This window comes from Quercus robur, chromosome 12, assembly GCF_932294415.1.
Source record: "Quercus robur chromosome 12, dhQueRobu3.1, whole genome shotgun sequence".
Lineage (NCBI taxonomy): Eukaryota > Viridiplantae > Streptophyta > Magnoliopsida > Fagales > Fagaceae > Quercus > Quercus robur.
Genome location: NC_065545.1, coordinates 42,461,729 through 42,476,019, shown reverse-complemented (window position 1 = coordinate 42,476,019; position 14,291 = coordinate 42,461,729). Strand labels below are relative to the sequence as shown.

General features: G+C 33.5%; 1 protein-coding gene across 1 annotated transcript; it reads right to left on the bottom strand.

Moving 5' to 3' along the window:
- Nucleotides 1-4,871: 4,871 nt before the first annotated feature.
- On the bottom strand, nt 4,872-7,101 carry LOC126709342 (uncharacterized). Its single transcript, XM_050409550.1, has one exon. It carries the CDS (start codon nt 6,939-6,941, stop codon nt 5,040-5,042), a length of 1,902 nt encoding a protein of 633 aa, XP_050265507.1. The 5' UTR covers nt 6,942-7,101; the 3' UTR covers nt 4,872-5,039.
- Between the last annotated feature and the right edge of the window lie 7,190 nt (nt 7,102-14,291).

Sequence of the window (14,291 nt, the reverse complement as noted above, 5' to 3'; positions counted from 1 at the left end):
CCTTTGTTTCATGTCATTGCACGCATAATATATTTTCTTTAAAACCAAATGCCAAATATTTCAATTGTTATTTAAATTGTGAGATTTAAAAATTAAATTTGAAACAAGGTACTATCTTTTTGAATAGGCGTTGTGGGATGTATAACACTTTCCCCTCATGTAATCGAATTTCTAAATCTATGATTTTTGGTTCTACACATTATTTTATTTTTTTTAGCTTAGGAGCCCTTGGGTTTTTTTTGTTTAGAGACCGTCCAACCTTTCAAATTGTTTGGCACAACCCAACAAATGGGTGGAATCGTGTTATTTTCTCTCAAGAGTGAAGGTTTTACTGAAAAATGAAAAAGTGAGGACCAAAATGGAAATAGGGTGAAAATATAGGGACAGAAAAATTCATTTTCACAATAACTTTTTATTGGATTAATATTTCAAAAATCCTACCGTTTAATTATATGTTATCTATATTCTTGACATGCATACCAAGTTTCATAACAATCAGATGTTAGTTATTATTCAATCTAGAATCTCATCTTTTATGCATAGTTTTATATACAAAAAATTGAAATTGAAATATTTGATCGATGACATAGTTATTAATTTCATATTATCTTGAAATTTTGCAAGCATTTAGAGTATAAGAAGAAAATATAATCTAACAATGGATTTGTTAACATTCATATCCAATAATATTTAATATAATCTAATAGTGGATTTGTTAACATTCATATCCAATAAAAAATATTGAATAGTATAATATAACTTAGAATATATCGGAGAGTAGTCCCCAAACCACACTTCGTGGGTTATAGAACATAAACTCATTAAAGAGTAGAAATGTCCAAGGAAATGGACCCATACCGTGATCTTAGGCCCAATAAATAAACTAAGGTCTGACAACAGAAGTGGCTTGCATCCCTGAATTGATGCAAGATAATATATGACTCTCGGACAACAAAGACAGCTTAGGAGGTTGATGTCGAAGAAGTAGCTGACAACAATCACAGCCCCATAAGGATCGTTTGAGGTTCCAAGGTAAATAACCCTTAAGACAAATAACAGTCACCTTCGCATTAATTAGATGTTCCTACTTGACACAACCGCATTTATTACTAAATGACTGGTCTAAATAGTGTTTCATACCCCAAAAATCCATTTTCATCATCTAAAGAGAGGAGGAAACACCGGATGGGACAAGTATCTCTTGATGCACATTATGACAGCCCACTAATGATAAGAGGGCTTAGGGGTATAAATAGAGAGGAGAAACACACATAGAAAGGGGCAGAAAAACTTAGAGAGAGGAAAGAGTTTAGAGGAACACTTGTATTTGCCTTTGGATGGATGTATCCTAAGCAAGATTAATTCCAAGCTGTTTATCAATAATAAGTTCGTATCATTTAATTTCTATTCTTGTTCTAACCTCCCAATGTGGATTATACATCTTCCACTCATTACAAATTAAATGTGATGATCAAATTCTGATTAGCGGTTCATTTTGTTAGTTAGTTTTTGACCCCCACAATATATAAATATACACACACAAGGTGCATAGTTGTATAACAAAAGTTCTCCTAAAGAATTACATGATAAAGAGAATTACATATTGAAAAGAAAGAGAATCAATAAAATTTACAAACAAACAAATATCATTAAGACCATAGGACCAAGAGTGCAAGAGCATTCAAACAAGGATCTCACAACCAAGGACTCCTAACACCATAACTGATTACTGCACAACGTTAAATGTATGATTGATCCTCTCGCTCCATATTGCCCACGCTAGAATAACGGGGCTATAATCCAAACAAAATACCTATGATGTTTAACAGTAGAGGATGCACACACAACCTTCTTAGGCATCATCCAACGTACCCCAAACATATAGTAAGAACAAATGACAAGACTACAAGTCTCAGGCTACTCCACAATTATAACAAAAGTTCCATTGCTGCACTACTTTATTTGCACATGCAACACCAATCTACCAAAACAACTCCTCTTTTAACAAGGGTTCACCTGTCAAAAAATTTCCCTATGTTTCTGTCTAGATAAAGAGCAACTATCTTTGGAGTCTTTGTGCACCAAATACTCTTCCATGGAAAGCTATTACCATTGGAATCTCTTAGATCCCCTCAAAGAGCTATTACCATGAAACAGGTTTTAATGAACCCTGTTGGGAGAAGATCCAGAATGACCATAATAAGAATAGAGTATCAAAATAACGAATGAGTTTGCATCAAAACAAAATAGATATTCTTGACTTCTTGTTTGATGCTAAAGACTCTTCTTTTCTTTTCCTTTTTCTTCTTCTTCCCTTATTTTTATTTTTAAATTAAGAACATTTCTCATCATTAACAGATATAATAAAAGAAAATGTTTCTGTAATAAATATATACAAAAGTCCTTTAAGTTCTAAAAACTTTCCTTTAATTGGATCTTCCATCCTTTCTAATACCACACTAAAGCCACAACACTACGAAAGACCTTAGTCCCAAAATTTCAAAATACACTTTTTTTCTATAAGTATTACACCAATTGGTATAAAAACAAAATAGATATTCTTGTTTGATGCTAAGACTATTCTTTTCTTTATTTTTCTTTTTCTTTTATTATTTTTTTAAAAAAAAAAAAAATTAAGAACATTTCTCACCATTGCAATACAGATATGATAAAAAGAAAAATTTTCTGTAATAACATACACAAAAGGTCACTGAAGTTCTAAAAATATTCCTTTACATTGGATCTTCTATAAAGCCACAATAAAGGGAAAGACACACAAATAACAACAATGAAAAGACCTTGGCCCCAAAATTTTGAAATACCTTTTTTTTTTTTAATATTCCAATTGGTATCAAAACAAAATAGACATTCTTGTTTGATGCTAAGTCTATTTTTTCTTCCCTTCTCTTTTTTTAATTAAAGGCATTTCTCATTATTGCAATACAAATATTGTAAAAAAGATGTTTCTATAATAATATATTCAAAAGTCTTTGATTTCTTTCATACTTTCTAATACCAAACTAATGCCACAATACAGAGAAAGACACAGAAACAACAACGACGACAAGGCCCAAGTCCCAAATTTTTGACCTAGCAATAGATCCTCAACACACTAAACTGGGTCACTGCATATTTTCTGGAATGGGTTATACTAGAGTCACATGAGTCTTATTTTATGTTTTGAGTCCTTTTTCTATTTTGGTTTAAAAGTTCTTAATTACTTCTCTTTATAATTAGGAGTCTCAGTCTTTCTAGATAAAGGTTATTTAGCAATCCTATTCCTTCTAGAAGTAGTACTGGCAAATAGCCTATACAAGAGTATTTAATGTATTCAATAATAGACAGATGGCGAGATTAACTATAATAAAATGCCAGCAGCTTAAGAGTGTAATTGCCTTCTCCTATCTAAGAATGATTTTGTGTAGGAAACTAGATGTTATTTCTAGGGTTTATCTTGCTTGTTTCTTGTTCTATTCATGGTTTTAACTTTTAACATCTAAATGTTATGAAGCTCATTCACTAATCACTATCCAAATTTTTTTATTACTTAACTAGGCTTACACCCTTAAACACCAACCCTAATCAAGAATCTTCAAGATCTCATCAAGAACCCTAATTTAGTGCTATATTCCTAAAGATTCTACATCAAAATTGGCTTCTATGAGTTCTATCCTACATCACACGTGTGGCATGAAAATTCAACACATACCTGTTATTATGCACAATTAAATTTTTGAAAAAAAAATGTTTATCACATGATAAACTAAGAAAAAAAAAATACTTTAAAGGGAGTACAAAATAAATAGCAGGCAATCCATAGCATCATTCTTATAGTGTTGATTATGCAAGCAGTATCTAAACACAAGCAGGTTTATAACAACTCCAACCTTCCCCCCCAAAATACACACTAGAAAAATGCCACCATGCAACTAGTAAACCCAGTCATGTACAAGTTGCATATAAATTTCACACTCAATACAGGCTTTTCTTTTTTTTGATAGGTACTCAATACAGGCTTTTCAAGCATAGCAACTAGACATATCAGAGATGAAGTTGTGCAGAACCAATCACTGAGGAGAACTCGATATTAGGAAATTATAAATGCAATATATAAGATACAACAACTAATTAGTAGTCCTTTTTCTTGAGGACCATTGACAAAAGCATAGAATTATTAGAATAGGGAAACTTGCTCCTCCTCTCCCCCGGGAAAACAAAACAAAACAAAAATAAAAAAGGTATAACCAACTAGTCCAAAATCATTAAACAGCCTAATTTTAATCAATCTGCAGGGTTAAAACACTTTATTTGAAGATTGTTAGTATACAATTGGAAGGACTCGATAATAAATAGGTCAGGAATACTTATTAAAATAAATAAATAGGACGGGAATGGTTGCGATTTTGACAAATGCAGTTTCTACCTCACATTATGTAAACAATAGCATCCACTTATTTTACAATACTATTATGATGATCACGAGATTATAGAAGCCTATCAAACAATTCTGCGCAATTTTTCTCACTTATGTTTGTTTTCTTCCTCAATTAATAGAATTTGTTAGTGTGCTTTTCTATTGACTGAATTTAGGGCTCGAAGTGACCTCTTTACACCAATTTTAACAATCTTATACAGTTTGAAGTGTTCAGAATTGCATGAATAACTAGTAGCATTAACAGTAAGCATATGCGATGCAGAGTGCAGGTGCAAGTGCCCCATTACCCGATATGCACTCAAGAACACAACCCATCCGATCATCCCCACACATCAAAATTAATAAACAAAGATTGTAATTTGTGGAGAACTTAAACTATCTGAAGCACATTGACCTCATGATTCTGTTTATGTAGGATATTAAAGACAAGATAATGTAGTTATAAACTGACTGCATTGTGTTAAGGTGAAGTACCCTCATTTGCTACAGAGGTCACAAAGGGTGACTGAGAATGGTCATTAGCTCATAAGGGTGCTTGCTGTACATTAACATACTTCAACCCCTAATTGATGAAAAGCTATACACAGAGCACTCATTACCAGAATTACCTCCGCCAATCAATACTAAGCAAATCTGAAGGAAGTGAAGCAGGATCAAGTTCCCAACAATCTTTCAAAAGCTCTGGAGCCTCATTCTCAGAAAGCTTCCTTGCAGGAATCTGATGTGAAAACAACCGAACATCATCTCCTTCAAGACATCTAATAGCATGAGAACCAATCTCCCTTCTCTTAAACACCGTCTTGAACCCATCAACCTTCTCAAGATATGCCATGCTTAAACCATGAATCTCACTGAAACTAGTCAAAAATACAACTATGTCATAGCACCGCTTATCTTTAGCAGAGAGGTTTCTTCCTTCTGCATCAACAGCAGCATCGTTATAAAGTGCCCACACTGAGCCCTTCCTCGGATAAATTCTATAAACCTCCCTTGCTGCTCGTTCACAATCCACAATATGTGAAAAGACATTCACTGAGTTAATGGAAGTCTTCCTAGCAACCTTAAATCTTCCACAAGAAATATGAAATCCCATTTTCTCCCAAATTATAAGCCCCTCATCCCCATTACTTTGAAAATCCAACCAACTCATCTTCACATCAAAAGGATTGACCGAAACAACTTCATCTATCAAACCATAATGCCTTGGCATTCCATCATCATCATCATAGAGAGCCCACACTTGCCCTCTCTTAAAACTTTTCTCTACCCTATCCTTATCAAAATCATAATAGTCTGAATCCTCCACTGACATAATCTCCAAATCCCCACTTCTAGAATCCTTGCGCCTATCAATTTCCAAGCCCATGCCCTTCTTCCTGTGCCTCTCAATTTCTAAATCCCCACTTTTAGAATCCCTACTCTTCTTCAAATCTCCATGCCTCTCCTTCTCCTTCCTCTTTTCTCTTTCATTCTTCTCCTTTTCCTTTGACTTCAATTTCATCCTCTCTTGATGCGCCTTTTGCTTTGCTTCCAACTGCATCTCCGCCAATGTCATCATTTCCTCCCCAGTTTTTGCCCTCTTCGGCATTGACCTCTCTAACACATCCCCAACAGTCCTCATTCTCTTCAAACCCGAATTCCTCAACCTCCCACCACTCCATATACCTCTATCATCACCATCACCATCCTCATCCTCATCCTCTTCCCTTTCCAATTCCCCACTTGTCACTCCGCCACCACCGTGCAATCTCCCCTTAACATTCACACTTCCCAATTTCACAACACTACCCCTTTTTCCCTTCACACCACAGGCACTTGTCAAATTCTCACCAATACCCATTTTCCGATTAGAACCCGACTGCTCAAATCTCCCGACAAGACCCAAACTTCTCTTCCTCAGCCTCTCACTCCGAACCCTAGTTTCCTCCACAACATCATCCCCATCATTGGTCTCAACCTGCACAGCCAGAAAGCTCTTCCTACAACTAGGACACACCAAACTATGACCCAAATACTTTTTCTCAAACTTGTGCAACAAACGGCACGTGGAACAAGCGGTCCAGAAAGTGTCTACAGCAGGAGGAGGATTGACATTGACATTGACATTGTCATCCTGAATCCTAATCCTAAGCTTCATATCATACTCTTTCCTACGAATCTTATCGGACAAGAACCGAAAGGCGTCGCCGACGAGCTTAAAGGCCTCTTCGGAGCCGGCATAAGGGTTCTTGTCAGGGTGAAGAAGCAAGGCGAGTTTTTTGTACTGTTTCTTAATGGTGTTAATGTGAGCAAAGGGTTCTACCTGGAGGATGGTGTACCAATCAGAATCAGGGGAGCGGAGGATCTTGAAGGATGTGACCATCTCCGAGAGCCCATCCAGGTTGGGGGCTAGCCGAAGGGCTCGCTTCGCGTACTTGAGGGCGGACTTCAGGTTCGACTTCTTGTATTTCGTTTCTGCTATGCCTTTCAGACGCAGTGCTTCTTCCTCTTCTTCAGGACCCCCCATTTCTCTTTCTCTAATCTCTAAACTCTGGGACTCACTGACTGACTGAAACAGCAGCAATTGGCTTGGGGGAGCAAGATAAATAGGGGTTTTAGGAGTGAGAGATAATAAGAAAAATATTAGGAATACAGACTTTATTACAGAAAATTTTACACACGACCCGAGTGCTTATTTTTAAATGAAAAAGGATGTCAGCGGTACGTTTAGATAAGAACTAACAAAAAATTGAGAGTGAGAGGTAATAAGAAAAAAAAAAATAGAAATACAAATTTTATTACTGAAAATTTTACAAACGGTTAGAGTGCTCATTTGTAAATGAAAGGAGATGTTAGTGGTACCTTTAGATAAGAATCAACGCTTTGTTTATTAACGTTTTTTGAAAAATGATTAATTTTTTAGAAAATTATCTCAGTTTTTGATGCTTGGTAATAATTTTGAAAATGGACTTGAAAATGTTTTATGGTATTTGTTATTCACAGTTTTTAAAACATGCATAATATGTGTATTATGTAAACTTACCTAATGTAATCAATATAAATAAATAATAATAAACCAAGAATGAATTTGGTTTTAAATTAAAATTTTGACAATGGATATAATCAAAATTATCTATCCAAATTTCATGATCTCAAATACTCATCTTGCTCATGTATATAAACGGTAACGTACGTCATATATATATATATATATATATAAACCATACTTCTCATAATTCAAAATAACCATTATAACTTTAAGTTCCATTTTAAAAAGTTCAAAATGCCATATAGGGCAAATAATTTTACTAGCAAACTAATCCAGTGCAAATAGTTTGATAAATATACCAAAAATTGTTATAGAATTGTTGACCAATCTGTGAGGAGAAAAAAGAAAAAAAAAAAAAAAAACTTATTAAAGAACGGTGTTGTAGAGGGGAGAAGAAATAGGGAGAAAAAAGAGAAGAGAGGTAGATAGAGAGAGAATCTGTGGGAAGAGAAGAGGTCAGAGGAGATGATAATGAGGGTGTGAGAAGAGAGAAAAAACAAAGGGAGGAGAAAAAGTGAGAGAGTTTATTGTGAGAAAGGCTGAATGAGCGAAATAAAATATTTTTTCCTAGATATACAATGATGGTAAAAAAATAAAAATAAAATAAAAAAACTTCCTTAAAAAGAAAAAAAAAATACGAAGAAGAAAAAAAAAAGTGAGGAAGAAGAATGAAATAGTGATTGATCATTTATATTTTGATCATTAATTAGGGAGTATTGTGGTAACTATTTTTATTTCAATTTCAAAATTTTTAAATAAAATGTAAACAAAGGCTACTAAAGGAGGTAAGGGACGCCATATTGTATAACTATTCACATATGATTTTGAATGCTTCTTTTGTAGCATAAAGTAGCCCTGTCTTTGGATCACAATACCTACAACATGAAATGACAATTCATTAAGAAATACAGTGGAAGAGTATATGAAGGAACCATTCATTTTAAAATTACATTTAAAAAAAAAAAAAAAAAAAGAGTTAACGTGATACACATAAAAAATAAATAAAAAAGTAGAACTTAAAGAAAGTCAATCATAAACAAAAGAAAAAGAAAACAAAGAGGAACTTGCAAAAGATAGAACTTGAAAATTTGTTGGAATTTCTGACAGTAAATGTCTTTAATCTAAAGAAAAAGAAAGGAGGATGTAGAGTTAAACTAAATGTCTTCAATCTAAAGAAGAATGAGAGATAGAAACTAAGATAGAAACTGCAAAGCGTATGTGAGTTTGTGGGTCTTAAAGTGTAAGAGTTTTAATTTATATATATATCCCCGTTAGCTGAAAACTTGTAAGTGGGTATGATGAGGGTATTTTAGGCATAAAAAATGAGGAATCCAAATAAGGAAAGCCTCTTAAATAGTAGTATAGACAAAACCCAAAGGAGAAAGAAGCTAACAATTTGAAATACTGACCATGACCAATGTAGATAATGAACTTTTTAGGTAGTCGGGTCATGTAAGTACTATTGGAAGAATTATATACATCATTTATTAAATTTAAATCATGAATAATACAAACAGAAATTTTAGAATAAAAACAACAGTAGAATTTTATCAAAAAATTTGTTATCATATTAGTAAAATGTAGTTACCATTACCATTTGAGCAATCTTTCTAATGTATAGACCATCAATTACATACATTTGGGTCAGTTTTTGGGTAGGAAAGGTTAGAGAAGTCCTTGGCGGTCTGTTGCTTATTCATATGAAATTGTGGTGTAACACTATCTGCATTAAGTAAATGTAGCATCACATCTCTATGAAAACAAACTGTGTACATGTTATATTGTTATGAAATATTATCAACGGAAATTGCTAACTTGACAAATAGCCAAAATAAAAAAAGAGTGATTCATTGCCACATCAATCGAAACTAATTTTTTATTTTGTCTAAATAAAAAAAGAGTGATTCATTAAGTAAATGTCAGCAATTTCCATCCAAGAGATAATGACAAAGACTAAATTGACACAACACTGAAACGTTAGGAACCAAATTGACATACAATTGAAAGGTTATGGACCAAATTGAATTGTAATATAAAGAATAGGAACCAAGTACGTAGTTTACCCTATATATTATATATAAACTTGGTAAAATTTTTGGAAAATTCCATAGAAGGGAGAGGATAAAAATCCTATGAGTCCCTAAAAAGGGAAAAGATTAAAAATTCCATGCATATTATTTTGAAAAGCTTGAGAAATTTTATTGGTGAAAACCCAATTTTAAAACAAAGCATATCATACATCATCAAACCAACATCATAAAAATACCAGCATCGTCAAGATATCAAAAGATCTAATCCTACGATGAGCAAGCAAAAAGGATATAACTTTAAAGCACATGATGCAAGCATTATTCAAAAGGAAACCTTAAACATGACAACATAAATAAACAAAAAGGGAAGTTTGATGTAAAGATGCAACCTTTGGGTACCCAGATTGAAACTTTGTCTCAAAAGGTTACACTTTGAATGTTAACATTAAAACTAACATGCATAGATGGATTTTGATGAAACCGAAAATTGACCTCGTCAGTATGCTCCTTGTCAAGGCCAATGGACGATCTCCGTTACCTTTTGTTAAGAAAAAAAAGCAATGGAAGTCTCCTCGGCGTGGGGCAGATTGAAAATACTCCGATGCTTACGTTAGCAAAATTTAGTTCTAAAGGAAATATGTTGCAAGTCAATATTTGGAATTTTAACATGCCTTTTACCTGAGTTCTTCTTTCCCTTTTATAGCTTGCTATGGATGGGCGTAATTATGTCTATTAATGCTGCTTCCAGACATTTTTCTCCTGAGAGTAACGCAGCATTGATTGACACTGATGATTTCTTTAATGGTGTAATGGATAGCCGTTGGACAATCATTACACTGGTAACTGTTCCGGTGCAATTATTGGTTCATAGCAGTCCTGTGGGCATTTATCCGTACTTTAATGAGTGGTGGTCTACTTCGTCCATGAAGTTGACGCATGTTGACGGAATCTTTTTCCCAGCTTTGTAACGAACATGGCTAAGGTCGTCTTTCATCTAGATGACCTTTATGTCAATATTCGTCAGATTTATATAAGGAAATGTAAACTAAAGATTAAGGTTCAAACTTTGATAAGGTAAACATGAATTTAAATATCAAAGGAACCAACTTTAGGCCAAAATGCAAACTTATATAAGAGTTGATAGGATATAATAAAAAAGAAAGCTTTAGAACAAAATGCAAGTTTTTCATGTCTACATGCCATACTCATCATTTTGTGAAAAAAGCTTGAAACTTTTCAACCAGTGTGACATTTTAAACAGAAAAGCTCTAACTTTAACAAAGATTAAAGCTTATAGATACAAAAATGTAACCTTGATGCAAAGCTAATTGCTTTTAAACAAATAAATGAACTTTTATAAGCAAAAAAATTGAAGCTTTCAAGCTCAAGAGGCATTTTTTATACAAAGCTTCAAACTTTGTTCATGGAACAACTATGGCATCATCACATATAGGCTCACAAACATAGATTCAAATATTTCACATGATAAACATGGATGAACATAAGATAGAACAGACAAATAAACACCATAGATGTATAGATATTAAGCTACCATATCTAAAAACCAAAACTTTACATCAAAATCCATAAAAGATGAAACTTTCAAGATTATTGATAAAAAAAAGTGTATCATTATTTAATCATCTAACGTGTTAAACAAAGAAAACCAAAGCAAACGAAGGATACATAATAACCAAGAATGCTTAGAAACTCATGCTTTATATAAAAGGAAGAGCTTTCAAACAAACAACATGCAAAAACTATTATTCAAGCTAAAAACAAAGAAAACAAGCATGGAAATGATGGAAAACTAAAAGAATTTAGATATTATACCCTCCCAAAAGCTTGATTTTGATGAAAATGGAGGAGAAATTTTTTTCTAAGAGGTTGGAGGGCTGTCCAGAGGCATAGGAGACGGCATAACGTTTTTTTCTATGTGAAGGAGCTTTGCTGGAACAGAAGGGAGCTAGAGCTTTTAAATAAAAGGCCTTGCACAATATGCACAGCTTGAAGCTATGCAAGTTGGTCCATGAGCTAGCTTCAAGCTGTGCATGTACAAAAATCCCATTTTTATTCCAGCTTTAGTTCCAATTTTGATCAATCTCAGGTACTAAAATTGCACACTGATTTAAAGGCCTTCTTGAACTCTGATTTGAATGATCTTGGTGTCCATGGAAAGATCTCATAGCATACTTTTAATAGGTTTTGACCTCAAGTTATTTGTAGTATCGTGCTAAAAATTATTAGCCTCCAAAGTTGGATGTTTGCACTAATTTTCATAACTTTGTTTGATTTCCCTAACTTGATATTGTGAGAGACCGCACCCCCAACCCAACCTTTCAAATTAAGGATCAGCATAACCCATGTGAATGGGTGGAGTTTTGCTAGTGCCTCTCAAGAGTAGAGGTTCTGCTGATTTTATCATCCCTCCTAGGTTAAAAGTTTTACAATGGAGTTGCCACTTATTTAATTGGAAAAAAAAAAAAAACCAAAATAATTGAAAAGTGCATCTTTATTGATGAATTTCAATTGAATGTACATATTTTGAAAATAACTAGAAAGTTACATGGTTTTAATCCTAGATACAATCCAAAACAAAAGTATAGAGCTTTGTTTTCTAGTTACATTATAGAAATAGAAAATTACATGGAAAAACGTAATCTACTAGTCCTTGACCTAAGTTCGGAGTCTAGGTTACATGATTGGGAAGATGTTAGGCACCCAACCTGCTTGGTGATCATTCTAAAAAAAAAAAAAAAAAAAACCTGCTTGGTGAAATCGGACTTCTATACTTTGGTGGCAATGATCATATCATATCATTCAAGAGTTTATGTCATCCAAGAACATGTGATTGAAAAGAAAAACACTCAAGAGTATGATGAAACCCTATTATAGGCATGTAAGGAATTGATATTGGAAAACATGGTGAATATTTGTGTGATGTGAGAAACCCAAATCTAATAGCATGTGAACTTGATAAATAAAAAGCCCTAAAAACATGCAAAACTACGAACAACCTAAATCTAACATATTCAAAAATCAAGAACATGTGAAGAACTTGAAAATAAAACATGCTTGAATCTTAAGAACTAGGGCATACATTAAATAGGAGGTTTAGAAACCTTAACTGCATGCACTTGCACTCTAAACAAGAAATCATCTATAGATGATGATTAGTGAATAGGAAGTTGGTCTCTAGGACCAAGCTATCCCTTCTAGCAAGTTGAGACCGAGAGGATCAAAACACCAAAGGAACCTTCCTACTACAAATTTTAGAGAATGTTGATAGTGAGAAGTGAATAAATTTTAGGTTTTTCTCTGAAATTTGGCAAGCTTTGAATTGTTGATGGAGAGGGGCATTTATACTGGAGGATGAGGGGTCAAGGATGAGTCTTTGGGCAATGTGGTTTAAAGAAAATTTGAATTTTTTGAAGTAAAACGTTGGGTGCAAGGTCAAATTGAGTGGAAGCAAGACAAGCTGAAAAGTGGAAGATTTTTAGGGATTCAAGTCCAAGCCACACCATAAATCATATCCTTAACTAATAGTGTTATGACACATCATTTATTTTAAATTATACTAAAATTAGACCAAGTAAAACTAAGAGTTCATGATCATGTGTGGTTGTGACTTAATTCATGCAAGTGCATGTTACTGTTAAAAATTGTTTTCTTGATATCCTTTAATCCGATTGTCCAATTAAACCCATGAACTATCGTTTTGATTTTTATGACCTCAAGATTTTATTTCATGAAATATATTTGGAGATCAAATGGCCAAAATAATAGTTTTGCTCTTGTGACATGATGATGATATGCAATGTAATACAAGTGAGATGCAATGAAATGCAAATGTAGTTAAATGGGAGTTGTAAAATAAGGTGTCTATAGATATCTCTCAATCCATGTGTCCTTTTGTCGAGCCAGTTGTTCCGAGACATCAAGGAATGCTCCTAGTCCATGAAAGTATGTGCTTTTTTGGGTCCAACATCCATGAGCAGTTAAGAATTTGCATGCAAAGTTAGTACCAAAAGTGCATTTTTAAGAATTTTTCGGCAAATCTTTTTGGACTTCCCAACCTCCATTTTGATCAAATGAGTCATTGGAAAATTTATGAGGTCTACTTTCTAAAGCTACTTGCTTATTATCTCCAACTTTCAAATTGAATGAGATTAAAGCTTTTGAAAAAAGTGTGAAAAAACAAGGTTTGATAAAATAATAATAGTGAGGTAAATATTTGGGGTTTTATTAGATTGATTTTTATTAAATGAAATTTTAGAAAATTAAGCACACCAAAGTGAGGTTAATCACAAGACCTTTACAATGACACCTTATTTGGGTCATTTTGAGGTCGTTTACTTATAATTCAATAAATTGAACTATAACTAAACTTAAAATGACACATTGCCAAATTTAATCGGTAAGATTTTTTTCCCTTTGTGATATCTTGCTTGTTTTAAGTTTGATTTGGGCCCGTGAACTATAAAACTGAAAGGAATTAAATAATCTACAACATCAGTCAAAAATTATTTTGATCAGACATTTAAATCTTTTTTTTTTTTTTGAGTAATTCTACGGTATCCCCCCCCCCAAAAAAGGGGTATGGTACCCACTAGTAGGTAACCTGCTACACCAAGTTATTTTTTTCTCACATTTGATAGTTCTAACATCACATGTGACAGTTCTTTTCTCACATTTGGTGGTTTCTTTATTTTTTTCTCACATTTGATGATTCCATCCTCACATTGTGCAGCTCCAACAGCACATGTGACAGTTTTTTTTTTTCACATTTGGTAGTTCC

Bases quoted from the DNA above. Each gene is read 5' to 3' on its own strand.
- LOC126709342 (XM_050409550.1), bottom strand. From the start codon at position 6,941: ATGGGGGGTCCTGAAGAAGAGGAAGAAGCACTGCGTCTGAAAGGCATA.